This window comes from Watersipora subatra, chromosome 10 (genome assembly GCF_963576615.1).
Source record: "Watersipora subatra chromosome 10, tzWatSuba1.1, whole genome shotgun sequence".
In the NCBI taxonomy this organism is placed as follows: Eukaryota; Metazoa; Bryozoa; class Gymnolaemata; order Cheilostomatida; family Watersiporidae; genus Watersipora; species Watersipora subatra.
Window position 1 is genome coordinate 11,761,954 of NC_088717.1, and position 23,238 is coordinate 11,785,191.

The window sequence follows — 23,238 nt, forward strand, 5'->3', positions numbered from 1 at the left end:
TGACTTAACTCAAATGACTTAATACTGCTGGCAGCTTAGCAGCATTTGACAAGATGTTCTTGCATGTTCTATGGCGCAACAAAAGCAAGATTCCTGAATGAGAGATAACAGATAATGTTTTTATCAATAAAAAAACACTATTTTAACCATGAATTTCTAGTCATTCTAAGCATTTACATTCAATGTAAAACTATTGGTGCTCTCACTGTGCATTGTTAAGTCTGTGTTTTTAGAGATTTCATTCACCCGAATAAGGAAATCAGAATATGATGAGTTTTATAGGAACATAAGCTATTGAAGAAGCAACATGAGAAATGTCCACACTTGATACAGTAACGATTTTTTCACATGATTATGTCAAAAACAAATTAATATACATGTGTATTTTCCTTGATCTGCTATTTATACGAGAGCATATTCAAATTCAGATGCTAAAAAATTAGATTTTTATATCTTCATACAAGCCTAAATGAGTAGACATTTGAAACAAAAACTGATTCCATAAATCTAATACAGCTGATGATGAGAGAGTTTCTATGTCTTGCTTTTTAAATATTTTAACAAACTTGCTAAAAGCAAAGTTAAAAAAGACTAGTAAACACTGCTGCCGATCCACACATTGCTGCCGATCCACACATAGTAGCAGCAGCGGAAACAGCTGGAGATTATTGGTCATAATGATACACTAGCATATAACTGACCTAAATTTTATAGCAATGCATATGCAATGAATTTTGAATGACAAAATACATCACTAACAATATTGGCAATCCGATGTGTTTTCTGATGAATGATTAAATACATTCACCAGGACTGTAAATATTTGGATAGAAGCAAACCATATGGCACCAATATGTATTTATAGCAGTTTTTCAGTTGCCAGGTGAATAGTTGAGTGCATAGCTACACTTAGCCTGTCTTGACAAGCTGTTGTTTTTGCGTAGTTGTCCCCCCGTCGAGCGGCGAGCAACAACAGCTTGTCACAAGACGTACTGCACCTGATGCATCAGCTGCACTTATAAGGAGTTATTCTCTTCCGTCTATGCGGCTTGGTTGCGATGTTATGTCGGTCGCTCCATTGGTAATCATAGCGAATTTTGCACAAAAATTTATGTAGAAAAAATAAGATTATAACGTTTAACCAGCGACCAGTCTCTGCGGTAAACTTTAGTAGAACTTGAGAACTTAGGCAACAACAGCGACTAAACATGTCGTTATTTGTGCGCTCAGTCAGTTTTATTTCTATTTTTGTATCAGTCAGTTTTATTTGTTCTAATGGATTTTATTTTAAGTTTATTTTCTTCTTAGGTTCTACTAAAGTTTATCACAAAAACTGGTCTTTGGTTAAACGTTGTAATCTTGTTTTTTTTCTACATAAATTTTTGCGTGAAATCCGTTATGATTACCAATGGAGCGACCGATATAACATCGCTGCCAAGCCGCGTAGACGGAAGAGAACAACTCCCTATAAGTGCAGCTGATGCATCAGGTGCAGTACGTCTTGTGACAAGCTGTTGTTGCTCTCCGCTTGAGGGGGGACAACTACGCAAAAACAACAGCTTGTCAAGACAGGCTAAGCTACACTATAATGTAATAGTTATATATTATATTATTATTGTACTATATTATGATACTATATTACTAGAACTATTATATAATAGTTTCAAACTTTTTATAGACATTTATTACTGCTAGTACACAAATACGTTGATTGCTCGTAAACAATGGTATGAGGAAGCGACTCCCACTTAAAACGGCTAATACAGTGAAACATGGATAACTCGCCCACGGATAGCTCGAACACATGGTTAATTCGAACGGTTTCTTTGGTCCGTTCCCGCGTAATGATAAATTGCTATAGATAACTCGAACTCAACACTGTTAACTCGAACTGTTTTTTCCCAACGGCTACCGAAACGGTTGTTATCGCTTTAGAAAATCACTTTATTCCAAGCCATAGAGGTAAACCTCAACTTTTCGTAATTCATAAGCGTCGTTATTCCCACCATCGGCAAAATATTTTTGTCAACGAATTTTCTAAAGGTTTGGTGAAATTTGATTTATACCAAACATCCGCTTTGCGATCGCCCATCGGAAGCAAGGTAAAGTGAGGTAACCTTTGCATAAACTTCAAGAAAAATCGGCAAAATTGATCGTGGGTAAAACGCTCAAAAGAAAAATATGTCTTTTCTGCTGAGCATTTCAACAACGATCAAGTTTTGCCAATGTCAATCTAAAAAAACGTCCTGGCAATAACATCACCTCACACAACAAACCAACATCAAGTGATAGAAAAATCTCTATACTTTTTGATAAAAACGTTTTAAACTTTACATAAGAAGCATTTAATTTGAAACAAGCCATTTGTGCTTTTGCTTTATATTATAGTTTGTATATGTACTGATGTCTTTTCTTTTGAGCATTTCAACAACGATCAAGTTTTGCCAATGTCAATCTAAAAAACGTCCTGGCAATAACATCACCTCAAACAACAAACCAATCTCAAGTGATAGAAAAATCTCTATACTTTTTGATAAAAAAGTTTTAAACTTTACATTAGAAGCATTTAATTTGAAACAAGCCATTTGTGCTTTTGATTTATATTATAGTTTGTGTATGTACATGTATCTACTGATAAATAAGTAAATACATGGACTTGTGACAGTGCTCTGATAACTTGAACACTCTGATAATTCGAACACTTTCGCTCGGTCCCGTGAAGTTCGAGTTATCCATGTTTGACTGTAATTTATTTTTTTACAAATTGCACAGATTTTGCTGCTGTTGCGCCTTCTATTAAAGTATGTCATTAATGAGGTTAGCCCAGCTCAAAAAACCTACTTAGCACCAAATTACGCATAGAACACAAGCCCTTCACATAGTTAAGTGAGACACTCCTACAGCCTATGGAGATTCTGCGTATAAAGACAGTACAAATACGTACTCATTGATAGTGCAGACAACTCAAATTTCAACCACATCTGAATAATAAAACATCCATAAACATGTGAGAAAATGTTAAATAATAAAACCATGTCTCACTCACGCAATGCGTAATAACCACACAGTAGAAAGGAACATAATGAGAGACAATTTATGAATAACAAAAGCTGGTTGCAGAAATCTCAGGTGTTATAGTTGGAGCTGTGAGCTATTTCAGCAGACCCTATCAGGTCTATTCTGACTATTTGTAAAATCAAGAACTATTTTGGTAAAGGGTGAATTTTGAGGAGACAAAATAGTTAACATACAATAGCAACAAACTAATAGAGGGTTTGGTAGCGCGACACGTCATTCAAATGAGATGGGTTAAACCAGTTTTACACGGAACTAAGAATTCATGTACGTAAATCAACATGAGCTATATTATGCGATAAATCTGATAATGTAGCCAAGATAAATATTATATCAACTGGAGATTTCCTCAAATGTTTATTAATGACCGAGCCACTATGTAACGTGATATAAGCTACACATCATAAAAACACTTTTTCTGTGAACAATTTAACAAAGTTCTGCTAACAACTTCTGCTTTAATGATTTGAATAAAATAACAATCACTGTACATGTATTACACTTGTAGCGAGGTTATATGTTGGTGCCTTCCCAATACATGCACATGTACTGGAAGTCAACTAAAAACTTCAGTTCCAGAATCACTGTGACCTTAACAACAATTCCATTTGCAAAAGCTATAAATAATGGGACTATTATAAAAGGTATAACACTCAGTCCGCACTGGCCAGATTATATTTAGTGCTTCACAATGTCTGTTATAAGCATAGATGTGCCCAAGTTCATTTCATGCCATGAACCATTACAATCCTCAAGTGTATGACTATCTTAAAAGTACTAACTGTCATCTACGAGGGACAGTCAATAGGTAGGGGGAATTTTGTCATAATATTTTGTTACAATAAAATACAACTTTACATTTTTTTCACTTTTCAACATAGTCTCCTTCTTTTCTGTACACTTGTTCCACCTTCCTACAAGTTTCTCAATTCCTGCAGAATAAAATTCTGACGACTAAGTTCAACCCATTTACGCATTGCTTTAATGACAGCTGATTTTTCATGGCCCGAAAAGATAAAAATCGCTTGGTGCCATATCTGAACTACTGTATAAGGATGGTGTACTAACACCTCCCAGCACAGTTACTCAATTTTGGCCATTGTTCGGGCAGCAGTATGTGGGCGAGTATTGTCCTGGTGGGACACAGCTTCTCCTCTTGCCTGGAGACCTTTTCTCTTGTTTCTTCATGCTTCACCACAGCCAGAAGCTCACAGTAACTTTGAGAGTTATCAGTGTTATCTTGACTCTTGAGATCCAAAGCTATAGCACCCTTTCTATCCCAGAATACCGCGAGCATTACTTTCCCGTGTTACCCTTTGGAATTTGAACTTCTTAACAGGAGAGTGTATGCTTCCACTCCATTGATATTTACCTTTTCAATTACGACTCATAATGGTACACCCAAGTTTCATCTGTGGGTACAATCCTAGTTGGGAAAGCATCCTCTTCCATTCTGAGTCTTCTCATGCCCTCTCATCTACTTTTTGGCAGCCATAAAACGCTGCGGTTTGTGATAATCAGTCAGCATCTTGGGTACCCAGCGTGCGCTGACTTTGTTGAAAGCTAGCTTCTTATCGACAATATTGTGTGCAGTTCCATATGAGATGTCCATGGTCTCAGCAACATCATCTATAGTGAGACTTCTATCAAATTTAATCAGCTTTTCCACTTCAGCTATTGTGTATCAAGTTGAAAAATTCAGTGGTCTACCACTTCTTGGCTCATCAGTAATTTCTTCTCGCCCATTCTTGAATTCATCAACCCACCTGTAACAGCTTGTCTGTGACATACAACTTTTCCCATACTGTTCCTTCATTCTACTGTATAAGACACTTCGCTTTTCACCTTCAGCCATTAAAAATCTCATAACAGCTCTTTGCCCCATGAGTAAGCATGTTTTCAGCTTGGCGGCCATTTTGAATATAAAAAAAAGTTGAATTGCTAAAATTTTGAATTTTTGGATATGTCATGATAACTCCTATTCATAAAAAGTTTAAAAAATATAAAATTGCCAAATGAAATAGAACGAAAGTTATGACAAAACACCCACTACTTATTGACTGACCCTCATATTATGTAATTGCATTGTGTATGTTAAGCCCATAGACTGCCTGAAAAAAAACATATATACTCGGTTACAATGATCTCCAGTGGCAAGGTTCCGAACATGGCTCATAAAAAATCTAAAATAATAAGTAACGTAGTTCAATCTTAGTGTAGCTTGCAATGTAAGCAACACAAAAATTTTCCGACTTGCAGCCAACGCGCTGGGAATGAACACGCTTTAATGTGCTTGTGGGGGGGGGGGGGGGAGAGGAGCATGGCATCTGTGTGTCACTCAGCTTCAGAGACATGCCTGCTGATTTTCACTCTCTTGCTTGTTTTAATTGAAAAAATTTTACATGGCGAGAGAGCAAGAATCAAAGGTCAAGGTAGATTTCTTTTAATGATAATGCGTCAAAGAAAGGACAGACCATCACCACGGATATAAAACTAGGTATTAATAAGAGTGCAGAGTAATTTATTCAGGATGTTCTGACATCCACTGAAATTCATGTTGCACCGTGTCATAACAACGGATCAACATCATAAGTTAAAGGTCCCTGCATATGTGATGTAAGTACGAAAAATATGACACCACAACCAGCTAACACATACGCTTCCTGCTCTAGACGCAGCAGAATGTTTGAACTATACTACGTGTAATATAAATATTTAGTTTAGAAAATTTTCATCCTCTTCAAACTCGTGCCACTATGATTAACATTCTCTGCATTTCAATGATTTAAGAAAAAGACCAGCCATACTAACACATTGTCCTTTCCGCTCATATACCCCAACAATGTGCCAGAAAATAACCTCAAACCTCAAAGATGGATCACCAACTTTTTTACTTGACTTGTGATCTGTTGTGATCTTAGGTAACTCTGAGAATTTGTTTTCGTTGAAATCTCGACCAAAGACAAGAAACAAATCGTCGATCAACTACTTACGGGTCCTCCTGAAGGAAGTCGTAAGCACTTCCCTTTTCTCCTCCACTGAGTTCTTGAAGTCGTCTAGGCTTGTTGGGGTCCCCGACAGGATGAAGGTGTGTAGCAGGGGCATTATAATGGATGGTGGGTGATGGAAGCTTTTTCGTTTTAGAATTGCCAGCAAACAAGTTGCTAAATCTGTAATCAAACACAATGTAGGTATATTTTGTATACAAGCCAATTTTAAAAAAAAACTATTGCACTTAACACTGACAGCTAATATTTGTGACACATTATAAAGTTATATTATTATAGCTATTGTGTAATTGTAGCCTCTTAGCAGACCAAGCTACGCTACATGATCTGAGAAGTTTATACTTTACCAGTACGTCAAAAAGTGTAAAGCCTCGTACTAAATATTTGCACATCATGCCACCATAAAATAAGAACCGTTTAGATGTATAATATATGAAAACAAGGCTATTTAGAACGATGGTATGTTAAGGTAGTGACTCAGTGTAGCTGAGGTTTTTAAGTTGATTGCTATTACCCTAAAGTACCATAAATATATACGATATTTTTTGAAGATGTCGCAGCTTCTGCACATGCACAACGTATTTTTAAAAGTGACAACAAAATGGAAGGAAATTGCCGTGACAGTTCTTGGTGCCTCATTTTTTTTGCTCGGCCAATGTCTAATTCTCAATAAGCAATTTTCAATAATTTCACTTTTATCAATAAACAGCAAATTAATATCACCTTCAAGCTTATGCATGAAACATCTTTGTGAGAAGCTGTCAGCATACAGAGTGTGTGATAAATTACGCTTAACTTCCTGCGAATCCTTCAAACTGTGTAAAAATCAATGATATCAACGATGAAATCTATGTTCTAAATATATGTAGACCTCTCAATTATAATAAAATATGTGTTTGAACATTAGAGTGGAGCTTTGCAGATCGAAACTCACCTCCGTCAGCCATGTTTACATTTCAAACAATCAGGACCATCCTTGCCCATTAAGAGAGAAAGAGAGAGATTGTTAACGATGAGTATATATATTGGTCAAAACACAAAAGAGTATAACATGGGCGGCAATGAATTGCGAATAGCTACTCTAAAAGGGAAGTAACTTGCGGCAGTAACGAATCTGATACGAAAGCAGCCAATAGAAAAAACTTAGAAGCAAGCGACGAGTAAGCACAACCGTTCCTATTACAAGCAGTAAAGAACCAATAGGATTGGGCGAGACAATTTTACGACAGGCACACAACATGATCACTAATAATAGAGTTAATCATTCCACAGACGAACTCCACGACTCTAAACCGGTCTGAGAAAATAACAATAATACTGAAACACATAGGTCACTCAAGCAATAAGCAGTCGAGAGGTTAGATGACCGTTCCGCAATAATTTCAGACAATCTCGGGAGCTTGGGCAGTCTTTGATTTCTGAGCAGCAGTAGGGGCTGATTTGGAAGACAAACCAGCGAATCTGCATTAAAAAAGAAAACGCTCTGACCATTAGCATTAAAAGCTCCACTCTAAGCTCGACGGGCCCACACACCAACTCTCCAGGCATCACTGAGAGGACTACATAGCTATAACAAGTAATGCTTTCAAACTCTCACAACAATTGCTACAACGAAGTAGCTGGTTAATATATTAAATAATAAATAGGAATATTTAGGAATAACATTGCAGCGCATGGCACACAAATGAACTAACACATGACTTCCTCTGGATAACGATGGCACACATATGCTTTTTAAAACTTTCTTTGTCATCAATATCATCTCCAAATCTTTTTTTTAGTAACATGGCATTAAAACATAATTTAAACGAAATGTAGCAAGTTTGACATTAGCGAGGGATTTGCTGAATAACTCTGATGTATTTCAGTTGTGAGTAAAAAAAAAGTTGAGACATTTGATTTGTGATTTAACCCTAGCAACCCTTTTATTAGCTGCTTAAATGTGTTTTCTTTCAGATGCAAAGCTTTAAGTGACAAAAGAAAGTGTTCCAGTATATTCTTACGAGTTCTCAGACCTGATCTGTGTTACACGAGCAATACGGAATTCTGCTTTCAAATTTATCAATGTTTGACAGTAAAAATGTTGTCAAGAACCGCTAGGAGGTTTTAGTGAAGATACATTACGTGAAGTGAGTTATTCCTTTTGGGCAATGTTATATAAGCAAAATACTAAAATCACTAGGTGTTCAAGGTGAGTACATAGCAATGTTAGTGTATGGCAACGGAAACAACTCGCCACACTCTATATCTACATCAGCAAAAACAATTGATTAGAAGGAGAATCTTTTTACCCGAAGGTTGGTGACAAATATGTCAGCTCATCTGCTGCAGTACTAACTGTTTAACGAGATGACCATTTTGGTTGTTTTGTAAAAAATTTTTGTGGATGCCACAAGTTGGCCAACATTTGTCTGTACAGGACCAGATATGTGAATATAATTTACATAACAACCCTCGACAGGCGCTATAAAAAACTCGCTAACAACTGAAACACGCACCCTTCAATAGGTGACATGATGTCATTCTACTTACAGGCTCCAGATACTTGATTTCTTCTTTTGCCCACTCTCAGGATTCTCCTTGGAGGCGCGTATCATCTCTGTCCATCTCACAGCTTCCTGCAGCTCCATTAACCTTTCCTACAGCCAGCAACACTGTTTTTTCAGAACCAGCCATAGTACCATCTCTCATGAATATGTATTGCTGATGAACATGAAGAGACAAGAATTAGTAAGTGGATAGACAAGAGATAAGTAAGTAGAGTAGTCCACCCCTGACTACTGGTGAGTAGTCCACCCCTGACTACTGGTGAGTGGTCCATCCCTGACTACTGGTTTAGGTAAATAACCTACCGCTTGTTAATTTAGTCGAGGACAACTCAACACTGTGTGACATTACCACAACTTCATTACTGATATAAATTAATAGGTAGTAGACAATTCTTGTGTTTGTCCTTTCTCTTTGAATCTATATACACGTATATATATATATCTCAAGTATGTCCTTCGGTCTGCCCAGATTTAGCTATTAAAATCTAGGAATGACAGACCCGATTTGTGCTGGATTTGATCTCGGAACTTCCCATTCACCAGATGATAATCTAACCAATTGAGCTACGCAACATGCAATGGATTTATTAGGCTACATGAGCCGTCATGTCGGTTAAAATGCGCATAGCATTACGCAATGTCGCTAAAGCTTGCTCTCATGGTCTTATTAGTAAGTTTAGAAATACGGACACTAACTTACTCAAATTAGCCATTGGCAATGTGCCAGGCTAATGGCAAGCAACTACATTACCTGCCATTGTTTAAAGCTTTTTTAAATACTCGTGCAACGCCGAGAATTTGGCTAGTATTGACATATTTCTAAAAAAATTGCTCTAAAAATTCGTTAATAACTTTGTAACAAAATGTATACAAAAAAAAAATTATGACAACTGAGTTTATGACATAGCGATGCAGAAATACAATAATTGATGAACAAAAACTAACAGAACTGCCACAAAAAAGGGAATGAGTGAAAGCACTATAATAATAACCTTTCATCTATTATCTGTTCTCTTAGCAGATAGTGGCCTTTTAAACACTATTTTTCAAGCTATTTATTCGATTTTAGTGGCTAACTGTTGCTCCTTTTTGTTTTATTTTGGTTGTACGACGTAATTTGAAAAAACATTTCTATGTGAAATGAAATTATTGCCAATAAAGTTATATACATATATAAATATATTATATATACATGTATATATATATGTGTATCTTTATGTGTATACATATATACATATAAAGAGCTAATATATAAAAAGAGCTAATTAGAGAGCGGGGTAAAAAGGAAGAAGAGGGTAATGAGATAATGAAGAGTGCGAAAGGGGCGGTTGGTGAATACAGATAATTAAAAGAGGGATAATGATAGAGACAGGAGTGGAAAAGAGGATCTGGAGAAACACAAAGTGAAGGAATAAAAAATGAGAGAAAGTCAAGAAAAGAGATAGAGAATTAATGAGAAGGCAAAGAGAGATGGCTGAAAAGAAAGATGAGGAATAACAAGGAACATAGAGAGAGAAGGTAGAGTAGTAGCGGAGTTAGTAGGAATTACCTTGTATTGATTTCTCTCCATGAGTACTCTAGCCATCTCAACTCTAGTGAATCTTTTTCTCTGAGCCCTCGGGATGTCTTCTTCGTTCTCCTTGTTTTCAGCTGCCAACTGTTTGGCATTCAACTGTTCAACACACCAATGCTCATCATTTAGTCTACCGACTTCCTCAGGTTACTTTAGTCTACCGACTGCCTCAGGTTACTTTAGTCTACCGACTGCCTCAGGTTACTTTATTTATTTCACTTAACAGTTGATATATCGGATGGGGCAATCCCTCCACAACACCCTATACTAGCCACTACTTTACAAAGTAATTGTCATAGAAAGAGAGTAACTTCTACAAAAAAAATGAAACAGCTATCGTCAGAGAGAATATTTTACAAACTACATAAGGGAATAACTTTTTTTGCTCATTACAAAACACATCAGTTTCGTAATAATTGTAAATAATATGTAGTAGTTGTAAATAAATGAACAAACATACCATTTATGGTTTTCATTTATTATTTCTGTTTTTATGTGTAGTTTGCTATTTACAAATATTTCATGTAGTAATGTAATTCTAACACGGATTTGTTACAGATTTTAACCATTACATGTATTTAAATTTTATACAAATGTTATATTTGAGTCTTGTGGAGACGTGAAACAGATTAGGGAATTTATATAGCAAAATCGGTTTCTACTTATGAAATTTTCTGCTTACGAAACGGCTTCCGGAACAAATTACTTTCGTAAGTATAGGTTCCTCTGTATATAATCTCTATATACAGTAATACTTCAACTTACGAGTGCTCTAACGTACGAGAAACTTGAGATACGAGCCAGCTTTTAAGCAAGTTTTAGCACTAACATACGAGCAATGTTTGAGATACGAGCACGTGAGTCAGTTGCAAAGTATGCCGGAGGTGTTTTATGAGAACAGCATCACTCTGTATTTTTCAACTACTCAGGTTATACTTTTGTACCGTGTTTTTTGTTCGCAATTTTCAGTGCAGAATTATGTGAATTAAAAGTACGGTGCGTAGACCGAAAGTTTGCCAGTAAAATGAAAGATAATGGAAAGAAAAAGCAAATGATAACAATTGATATTAAACGGAAAATTATTGTAAAATATGTGAAATGTGTATGCGTGATTGATCTAGCTCAGCAATATGACAGAAATACATCTACAATTATCAAACCGAAGGGTTATATTCAGGGCATTTAGTTTGCAAAAGGACTAACCATAGTTTCTAAACGACGCAGCGATCTTCACGACCGCTGATGGAGAGACTGCTCAGGCATTGGATAAAAGATAAACAATTGGCCGGTGACAGCGTAACTGAAACGATGTTTCAATAAAGGCGAAAAGGCCGGTGGTTAAAAGGCGAAAAGGCCTATGTGAAAAGGCCAGTGCTATCTATAAAAATTATAAAAATAGACTTTCGGACAAGTTGGCTAGTGGTCGTGCGTTAACCCTTTGTGACGACACCAGTGTTCGTCCTAATCGCAACACGTTGAAAGGGCAACAAAAGCAAACGTCCTTAGATAGGTTTATCTTAAAACGACCGGCTAGTCGTGAAAGCGAAACAAAGGAAAAATTAGCTAACCAGCGAGAAACTTCCAACTGTGAACGCCGAAGAAATTTTAATTACGAAAAATGAAAGTTTGCTTTTAGGTTTGCTTTTAAGTTTGTTTTTTCAGACTTTGATAAAATCCAAATTTATCAAATTCAACTGTTGTAATGAAGAATAACACTTATATCTCCCTCCCTGGCAAATGCTAGCGTTAGCTGCTATTGTATGTATTCAATTTTACATTTTAATTAATCACATTTCCTTGCATTGTTTTTTATTTGTTGCTTTTTGAAAGCATGTGGTAAGTTAGGACAATAACCAACATGTTTTTTCTGTTACAATATCTTGTTTTGAGTGCTTTATTTGCATTTTTTAGAGTATAGAAACCAATTAATATATATTTAATTGTTCTATATATAAATAAATTGCACCAACATGCGAGTAAATTGACATACGAGCTCAGTCTCGGAACGCATTAAGCTCGTAAGTCGAAGTATGACTGTATATAAATCCCAGTGTTTGTTGTTTATCTATAGGTTGTTTGCCATTCCTGTGTCCAGTTATAGTGATACTATTTTAGGAATGAAAAATCCAGTTTGTACTAAATATGATCTCGGAACCTCCAAGCCTGCAGGCAGGTGTTCTATGCGCTAGGCCAAGCTACTATATTGCTGCACAAAGGAATAATTGTGGTCATATTCATTACACCAGTTAAAATACCAAGGCTTAAAGCGCTTGGAAAATACCATTGGTTACTAATAGCACGCTTGAAAATCATGATTGCATGAGAGATCATTAACATAATGGGGATTAAGCTGGCTTCAGATTATTATGGTAAATATTTAGACTAGCTTAAGTTACTAAACTAAGCTACTCCGACTCATCGAGTAATTATTTTATTAGCCGTGCAATGCCGGGCATTCACCTAGTGAGCATATATTTCTAGCCTTCATTTATGAAAATAAATAATGTTGGCCTCATTTGAATGTTACCTGCTTGACATCTTCCTCTAAGCCAGAGATCTTCTCGAGCAAGGCTTCTTTCTGTTGTTTGATTGTGTGTACCTCTGCCCGTGTAAGTTCAAGGCTACCTGTTAGCTCATCCACTTGACCAATCAGATCGTCTTTTACCACATTCAAAGCATTCCTACGCACATACGTAACATATAAATATATGCAGTAAGTTAATTTAACTTACTAGTAATATATGTGAATGAGTGTGTTTATAAGTACTGTAGAACCTCTAATTGAACGCCATGGCGCTCTATTTTTCAACCCTTCTGCGTTGTATTTTTGTATTAGGCTGACGTTGCATTTTTCAAATGGCTTGTCAGAAATTCAAGAAGATAAATTCAGCCTTTTTACGGGCGAAGCGAATGTCACCTAAATTTTACCCGCTATATTATACCCGCTAGAGCGATATGAAACCTTTTGGATGCAATAAACCTGCTAACCTACCTCCAACTTATCAAAGACCTCTTAATAAATATGCATTGAGAAAACCAGAAATATTACTACCAGTTGATATATATTTCTTGCAATTGACCTGCAATGATATTATAGCCTGTGTCCTGCTTTGCAATTTGTTGGAACTTTCCATTTTTATTTCATTTTAAATTTGAAGACATTTTTATTTTATACCTATATTTACCAATGTTGCATAAATGCTCATTGCACTCACTGATATGTTTGCTACAGTTTGAAGCCAAAACTAGCTTTTTATATGCAATAGATGAGGAGTTACGAGTGTCGATCAATTGTAAGATCAGATTACTGCGATGATGCTATCAAATGATATGCTATAAATCTGCAAATTTATAAGTTATATAATGATAATTTATCAAATGCTACAAAAAATATATTCATGAACAAGTGAAATAAACGAACCATACCAATAATACATGCAGAAAAAAAATTAACGTTTTTAAAACAAAAATATTTGCATCACTAGCTAGGATAGCTGCGATCTGATTGTTGCTTTCGATGTAACGAAAATCTTCTGTTGTCCAATAGTTTCCACCCACGATGTCTTTTGACCTCAACTCTTCCTCTGCACTGCTGAACTAATCGATATTAGCATCCAAATAATTTTTTGGCAGAACCAACTTTTGCGCATTGAATTTGGCCCAAACCTAGTCGTTCATCTACCTTCGTAAATGTAAACCGCTTTATATACGTGTACTTCCAAGTATAAAGACCACATTAAACAAAGAACTATTATTAGCCTGAGACAGTTGATAATTATTTCTATGGTGTTACTTTCAAAGTTTTAACGACAAAAAGAGAAAAGCTTTGGAATTGGACATTGAGAGAATTGATTGTTATTGATGTGAAAGATTCACTATTAATACGATTTTGTGGACACTTTTCTACCAATCAATTGATATTATGGGTTAATAAAGATCAAAGATTGTCAAAGTGGCAGTCAAATGGAGGTGGCGTTCAAATAGAAGGTGACGCTCTAGTTTTCAAACTTTCTTTCATAGTGGCGGTCAAATAGAGGTGGCGTTCAATTAGAGGTTTTACGGTATATATAATGCATATACAATACATGGGCTTACATATAATAACATACGTACAAATTATGTAGCATTTTGTGGTATAAGCAATAACCTGTTTCCATTCTTTTACATTACAATCATGTTGACAGCTTTCAGCAGAATATGCTGGCAGACATAATAATGCAGAATTTATGCACACACAAAATTGTTTCTTTTTACTGAAGCTAAAAAGCTTTTTGATTCAACATATGTGAAATCAAACTGTCACATTATGCTAAGTTCCTTTTAGGAACCACCACGAAAAACAATTTTTCCCAAATTAGCAATATGATTACAAAATGCTGATGGTGATTAGTACATCACCAGACAGACATGACTAGGAAAATATGTCTCTTCCTTTTCATGGCGAAACAGCTTTCTAATACGAACAAGGCTTCGTATTTAAAAAAACTGACATAATAAATAGTTTTTCTTCTTTAAAAATGAATGTACATAAAATTTTGCTTGATCTTATGAGAAACTATCGGTATTTGTTATCATTTACAATTGTTTTTGATGTTTGAGCGGATCGGACAGCCAGAATGTTTCAGGATTAAAATCAACAAAACCTGATCAAGGTTAAAATACTCAGCTCAAGCACAATTATAATGTTTATAGTTATAGTTTATAGTTGCAAAGAGACCTACAGAATAGAGACGCGTAAAGCTGCAACTTTAACGCGATAGTTGATATTAACTATCGCAACGATAGCAACTAGTGATGTCATTTCGCACATATTTTTTCTCTGAGCGTCACAACCGTGATAAAGTTTTGTCGATTTTTATCTTGGAACATCCTGACAAGTCAAATCAGATCTAACATAAAAAATAATCACAAATAATAGAAAAACATTGATGCTTTCTGATAAAATATACTAAAATTTGTATCAGTTCATCTTAACTTGGTCATAAAATTGGAACACATTTTTTGGATGACAAAATTAGTCATGATTCTAACTGTGATCAGACACTAGATAAATAAGTTAATGTATGTGAGCGTGTTCCAATCAGACTGACATTCATAAGATTGGTGACTCAATAAACAGACAGGGTTCTTCACAACCGATTATAAAAACTCACTTTGTTTGGATGAGCTCTTGGTTTTCCTTTATAAGATTTTCTACCTCTTTCGTCATGCCTGAAATGAATTAGATGCAGCTGACAACAGCGAAACATCTTTTACAAAACTTACACAATGATTGAATGGTCAACAAGAAAACATGCTCGTAGAATGGGACTGTGAAGCCTAGACACATCAGCGACATTAGATACCTTTTGTTATTTACAATAATCACACGCACACACAACTAAATATAAAAAATTTTTTCCAAAAACGAGATAAGAATATTTGCTCGCAAGGAAGGTATACATGAATATTAATCTCTTTTCAGAAATTTAAGCGTTATGATTACACAATATGTCATAGCAGACAACTACACACCGAGTGGAGCACTGGGGCCACACTAGTGGTTGGCCAAGGAAAAGAGAATTTTAAGAAACTTGCAATAGAGGAAAATTAGCTTTTACAAGCAAATATTGTGCAGGTAAAGAATCATTAGGAAAGGACATGTGCAGCCTTTCCAGATGCACATCTTAGATGATAGCTGGGCAATGAAAAATCAAACTTATGCGGGCGTTATACCACCACCCTGAAGGATATTGCATACTATAATGAAGGGTGGAAGAATAGTCAGTGAACGAAGTACGACAACGTGTGTGTGTACAGATACAACATTGCCTAGCAACAATAAACAACAACTTGATTAGCTTACCGAAGAAATCATCGCTGACTACAAAACGCAACGTATTTCATTGACTAACAAGCATCATTGATCAACTACTGCAACACTAGCTAGAGATCAATGTAGGGACATACGGTATGTGAATCTACGATAAACATTCATGATAATTTACGATGCAAACTCTTGTTGTCTATTGAGTGATCATTATTTGATGATTCTGATTGGAAAATATTATCCAATCAGAGGTCACAAATAGTGCAGACCGAGGTGACGAGACGGAGCATGTACGAGAGGTACACATCTAACCAACTACATACAGGGATTGAGAAAAAGAACCTGGCGAGAAAAACTACAGCGGTGAGCACACATTCTAAAGTGACAAATATTCACGACTAATGGCTGGCTGAAGATGCGACAGTTTATGGAGAAAAAAGATTACAATCAGGTGGATAGAAACAAATTAAGTCAAAACAGTTACTTGTCTTGTTCTACTAGCCGATATGGATTTGAAACATTCAGAGTGAATACTTCTACCACTACTCACCGGCGGCCGTCGATTTATAGGGAAAAAAAGCTCAATCGTCTGATAGCACAGTTAGCGTAAATGAAAAACGGTTAGAAAGTAAAAACGACCAACACAGCACCTTGACTGGTTTCACCAAAACTCAGAGACAGCGAATCAGTGCGCAGATTGAAAGGAATATATTTTCTTTTATTTATTACAAATCATGCAAAATATTTCTAAAGGCAACATACAATAGTTGCCTATCAACACATTTTATTACCTTCACTCAATAAGGTTTTGAAGAAACCGTACATTGTTGGAGGCGCTAAGGAAAATTTAGGATTTAGTAAGATTTAAATGCAGGGGATAAGCTTTACATAAAAAGGAATGTTCCGCTTTGAGTTCGGTAAATATAGACGCATTTGACAGAAAGAAGCGACGTCCTGAAAATCATTTGGGTAGGAGGAAAATAGTGACAAACTTGCTACTATTTACTGTGTTAAAAACAGCAAATTCCTATCATTTAAGCCTTGCACTGGCTCCTAACACCTTCTTGTAGAAGTACAGTACACCCCGAGTTACGGCGCCCCTGTTTTATGTTTTTTTTTGCCTTACGATGTAAAATTACAATGTTTTTTTCGTTCAATCACGATTCATTACAGTATACAACAAAAACTGTCTCTCAAAATTCAAATTTGGCAGTTGGTGTGCTGCATACGTCGGAGTCACAAAAATGCTAATAGACTATTGGCCGAAATTCCACCCTCAACACCTGAAAGAGATACGATTCTCTCTCTCCCTCTCTCCCTCCCTCCGTCCGTCCGTCCCTCCCTCCCTCCCTCTCTCTCTCTCTCTGGCCGAGAAGAATGAGTTCATCATTCTTCGTGTTTCGTAAAAGCTTGATCTAGCGGGAGTGAAACGGAAATTAGGAAAGAGTAAGCGAGAGTGAAAACTTATTGTGCATTTTAATGTTCAATATAATATTTACTACTACCGATAATTTAATTCATTATACGTATATAACAATATAACTACATATATAACTTTAGTTCGTTAGCCATGGATTCCAAGATTGATAGCGATGTTAAAGAAAGATTTAAGAAAATGATTTAATTGCGATAAAATTTTTATTGAAGATCACAACCCCTAAACACGCTAAAGTTACTGTAGGTGACTATAGTTACTAAGCTTAATATACTATTTTGTTACCATAATAATTTTTAATATGTACAGTATGTATATAAAATTTTAATGTTTTTACCAGTGGGTGCTTGCTTTAGATAATTACTATAGGTTTCTATATCCCTGCACATGACATTTTCTCCTTACGATGCTAACGCCGGAACGAATTAATGTGTCGTATGGTGGGTCCACTGTCTAAATCTCGAAAAAGTCCACATTTGACCGCATCTCCAGCCAGAGACTATGTTATAGATTGTCAAACACACACACAGCAAAGGTAAGTTAAATAGTACGAGTTACCGTTGTATGCGAGTGAAGACCCACTTGCATGGGATTCACTGTCATCTGACTCGCTGTCAGAGTCAGCAGCTAAATTACAAGTAGTAACAATATGAAAAGAAGCAAGCATCATGCATCGCAGCCCTCTTTCAAACAACTCAACCGGCCACTTCGATGATGAAGCAGATCTATATGCTAATCTAGGGATGCTGACGCAAGCAAACAACAAGCTGACAACAGTAACAAACCTGAAGCAAATTCTCCGGGATGCACCATGCTGCCTGGTTAAAGGGAACAAGTAATAACAGTGATACCTTATACTAGCGCTGATTTCGAATCGGCAGATAAAATTACAATTATTTTCATGTTTGACCTACAGACTATAGATGAGAAACTCGGGTGAGTGAACAAGCTGTCAAAACTTGGCCATATTCAAAGACCATCAGTCATCATGACAGGGAGCCTAAGAAACCATTATAACTTATTCTAAACTTTGTAAAATGAAAATTTGAAATCGTCTTAACACGAGTCTAATGTTTGATTTCGATTGAACACCAATCAAATCAGGCGTAAATTATGTCGCTGTTTAATCAATCGAAAATGACGTTCAAGTAGATGCACATGGAAGTTTTGATAGATATCTAAACGCAATAGTGAGGGTGATTTTTAAGGCAAAATACACAGCATCGTTGGTCAATATAGCCAGCTATGAGATTGGACAAGAGTGAGGGTTTTATCAGATGAACATTTCTAAATACCAATTTGCCAGATGTACTCTCTTTACTAATGGTGCCAGATATACCCTCTTTACTAATGGTGCCAGATGTACCCTCTTTACTAATGGTGCCAGATGTACTCTCTTTACTAATAGTGCTCTGCCTTTAAATCGATAGCACGATCAGTTGAGTTTTGGTCGACCATGAAAGGCGGAAACAATGAACTCGCTTAAACCGATGACCATTAAAATCGTTTCAAAACATTTGAATTATTTAGCATTGTTTTACTATGAAAATTAAACAAAACTTCGCTCACAAACATTGTGGTTCATAGTGGCCAAGCAAAAAGGGAAAAATGTTGACTAAACCAAATTTTCCTGCCATTTTTTCACTTTCGCGTGTACGAATGCCACAACGAACTGGGCAACGTGCACAACAAAAATGAAAAACGAATTCCAGCATGCTGGTTAAGGTAATCTATTTTGAGTCGTCCCTCACCTGCCATTGTATCCAGTTCTGGATCTAGTTCATCAAACGCAGCAGCTTCTAGTGATCTAAAAAAAGAAAAAGCTTGTGGTTAGAAACATCAAAATAATATGATTACTTCCAAATAGAGATTTTAACGTACGAGTCGTTTTATTATACATCAAGTTATAATACGATTGACACTTACAAGGCAAGATCTTGGGGTCTTCTTTCTGTAAACAAACAGCAAATATTTAAAATTTACCATATAAAAACACGAGGTGCTAAGATAAAACCATAAAAATGTACACTTATAACCTAATTTTCTTAAAACAATCACCAAAAAGAGTAAAATGAAATCATAAAATGAATTTTGATTTTTATATTTGTCGAAAAGAACCACGTTAGCCTTTAGGAAACCCATTATCTCTCAACAAGTCTGAAACAGTTAGATCATGCAAATACGATTGACTTTACTAGAAATTGTTACAGTATTAAGAGAACGGAATTAAGAAATGTTTGATGAATACTGATTTGGACACTTTTTATGGATCTCATAACAGAAATTGCAAGTGCCGAGACGAAGAGGTGACAGAGGGTGCTGTGAACTACAGTGCAGTGGATATCTAACATGCATTAGCTATATGCATTGTAAGCCATGCTGAACTGCACACAAGGAAAATAGGCATACACAAACTGAGTAGATTTTCTAGCAATATTCTTTTGGCAGAACATTTAGTTAGCTTAAAACATAGTAGTAGACTACAAGGATCAGCAAAAAGACAAAATCAAAAGCTCATAGGCTAGAAAGATGACAGCGTTGATCAAGTGAATTTAAATACGCTTGAAGCCTCAAGAAACTTTTCCGAGCATGCTGAATTATGGAGGAGTTGCTACAAGCTATATAGCTAGCTTCAGCTAAAACAAATTTAATTTGCTGTAAATAAGATATTATAATATTTTGAAGGATGCTTAATGAAATCAAGGAATAGGTTATAATTTAGGAAAGCGTCAGAATAGCTGAGGTAGGTTTCAGAGTAAATAAAAGGCCACATAGCTACGAAGCGCTGAACTACAAACATAACTGGACAAACAGAAATATGTGTACATGCTATGCTGGGAAAAGTGTAGCATAAATAGAAATCATTCTTGTACATACTGTTTCTAAGAGCTGAAAGAATAATATACAGAAACATATAATTATCACCAATATAGTTGTATGGGGCAACAAACAGTAGCACAGAACCAAAAAGGAAGTGAAGGCAACTAACGATCTGTCCATTTATCTGCTTTGGAGGCTGACGACTCTTGACCTATTTGTATTGAGGCACAAATAAATTTTGACCTTTTTTATACCGTAAGTAATAACTGGAGACCCATTTTCAATAAAAATGAGAACTTTTAATCAAACTATCACACTGCAACGAATGATAGCTTACAACTCATTGAGAAAAAGCAATGAACAACTTCTGATTGACCTATTCCATACTGAAATTGAGATTGACAAAAAATGGAGACGGCTATTATGAACAACAAATGGTTGTAAACAGACATTTGCTTCTAGCAACAGTATTGTCCATAAAAACAGAGAAGCCTACTAGAATTTTCTACTGTCCACAACCTGGATAGTGAAATTAAATTTAAAAAAATTATTTACCCTCATTTAACTGGCATAAAACTTTCTCTGAGAAATGGTACCTTCTGACTGCACTAAACCTAGAATTATCTTCTCTTGTATTCATGTTTAGAAGCACTAACAATCCTTCGGTACTAGGTAAGCTCACAAAACTTGCAGTAACATAATGGAGGGACACAACTGCACCTCAGCAAAGAACATGTAGTTAACCTGGTAAAATAGATAGCATAATCAAACAATTTCCTGAACAACTCTTCCTTGTTAAACTATCACTGGAGTTCTACACCAACCACAGAGTTCTACACCAACCACAGAGTTCTACACCAACCACAGAGTTCTACACTAACTACAGAGTTCTACACCAACCACAGAATTCCACACCAACCACCGAGTTCTACACCAGCCAACCAGCCACCGAGTTTAACAGCAACGACAGAGATCTAAACCCTTCACAGAGTTCTACACCATTCACAGAGTTATAAACCATTCACAGAGTGCTACACTAACTACAGAGTTCTGTAGCAGCTAAGCAGCTCTCAATCAGCAACACCTAGGCTAACCATAAAACTAAACTAATCGCATAACCAAACCAACCAAATAGCCTGTCTAACTTCAACTTAGAGTAACACAGCCAGACAATGCACCTAACCATAAAAACAAAGAGTCATAACCTTCCAGCTTATTAAAATACCTTAATGAACTGTTCAGTCTAATAGTCAGGTGTGAACTTCAATGAATATTTTGGTACAACCTAGCCTAAGGTGTTAAAAACATGCAGTTTGAAGCGCAATGGTACAAAGACTAATATGCTTGAAAGGATCTCATAAAACTGAAAAGAATAACTACAGTACTTGACAAAACAGTTGGCAAACAGAATGATACCCTGTATGGTTGAGCGAAGGTCAAGTCTGAGACATTAGGACATGCATAGGATGATGCAAATAAATAGTGCTGCAAATACAACCAACTTTGCTAGCTAACCAACGAAGGTCAATGTGTTACCATGACAACAAATATACATTATCAGCTCCATGCTACCATTAAGAACATAGCAAAATTGGAAAGTAACTAAAACGAACGATTGCTATTAAAATACATGCTATTTTATATTCTGTGAAACATAACAAACCAAGGCTTGGTGATAACAAAAGTACAACCTGTGACTGTAGCCTTGGTTCTACAAATACAACGAAGAAGAATTAGAAAGATAGCGAATGCCTTACAACCTTACCACTACTAATCTCTGATTGAATGCACCTTTCTCCACTAGCCTCCTCCGCACTAGGAGTCGATAAATCGACAGGCGGAGAAGGATTGGTTCTTCCATCTGCTATATCTAATGATTGACTGGCGCCGCTCTCCGGTGAAGGAGGAGCTACAAAGTTCCCACCCGTACTTGATCTGTGAATATTTTTTGAATGTAACCTGAAAAAGGAAATGCTTTCTATAGCTCCTGAAAATAGAAGTTTTTGTCATGAGACCGCTGTATCATTCACTTTCCCAAGTTGTAAGCCTAATGAAAACAATGTTTATATTTGAAATGTTGCTCAAATGTTTCAAAACGAACTATGCAACATGAAAACAATTTGAACGAGCGACTAGATGTGTGAGAACTAGCATTGCCATATATGAACAGCAAATCTAAAAGTATAGCATCTTATAGATACAAATCTAGGAGTATAGCATCTTATAGATACAAATCTAGGAGCATGATATCTTATAGACACAAATGTAAAAGTATAGCATCTTATAGATACAAATCTAGGAGTATACCATCTTATAGATACAAATCTAGGAGCGTGATATCTTATACATGTAGATACTAATCTAGAAATATGACCTCTTATAGATACAAATCTAGGAGCATGGCATCTATTAGATTATTAAGCTGCTATCCATCAAACTGCTGGTCTTCGCGAAACCAATGAAGCTTTAATGTCAGGCAGATTAGATAACAATCCATGATAGATTAAACCATAATTGCCTCGCACAACTTTTATCGTACAACTTTTATCGTATATTCTAAGTAAACCAGACACGCTGACTCCGATTTTGTACTCAAAATAAACCGTGGTCCCCTAACATTCAAAGTAATGAAGGCTTTTTTATAGTGCTTTAATATCAGTCCCAAAAACAACACAATCGGCATAACAAACTCCGCCCATAAATACTTGACGTAGTCGAGCTTTTTAGGAATGGAAGTTAGGAATGTTTAGTCCGATTTAGAATGATAGAAATGGGTGTCTTAAAACCCATTATTATCTAAATTCAGCCTGCAAAATCTTTTGTGAAAGGTAAATAAACTATTTAAAATTGCTCGTAGCTTGTTACAATATGTTTAATATGTTAAACGCCAAGAAAAATAAGCTCAAAAGAGAGCGACTATATCACAAGCTAGCGTTGTTATCGCGATTTTTTGAGCTCATTTTTAAATA

General features: G+C 36.0%; 1 protein-coding gene across 2 annotated transcripts in view; it reads right to left on the bottom strand.

Annotated features, from left to right (window-relative positions):
* Window positions 1–23,238, bottom strand: part of LOC137406626 (C-Jun-amino-terminal kinase-interacting protein 4-like) — a 70,238-nt gene that overhangs the window by 37,187 nt on the left and 9,813 nt on the right. For both annotated transcript variants that reach the window (XM_068093236.1, XM_068093237.1), the window contains exons 6-15: window positions 22,035–22,228; window positions 19,376–19,400; window positions 19,201–19,256; window positions 18,235–18,267; window positions 18,008–18,076; window positions 15,359–15,416; window positions 12,733–12,886; window positions 10,182–10,304; window positions 8,616–8,722; window positions 6,069–6,245 (exon numbers count right to left, since the gene is read on the bottom strand). In XM_068093236.1, coding sequence (XP_067949337.1) covers window positions 6,069–6,245; window positions 8,616–8,722; window positions 10,182–10,304; window positions 12,733–12,886; window positions 15,359–15,416; window positions 18,008–18,076; window positions 18,235–18,267; window positions 19,201–19,256; window positions 19,376–19,400; window positions 22,035–22,228 — 996 coding nt within the window. The remainder of the gene's footprint in view (window positions 1–6,068; window positions 6,246–8,615; window positions 8,723–10,181; window positions 10,305–12,732; window positions 12,887–15,358; window positions 15,417–18,007; window positions 18,077–18,234; window positions 18,268–19,200; window positions 19,257–19,375; window positions 19,401–22,034; window positions 22,229–23,238) is intronic.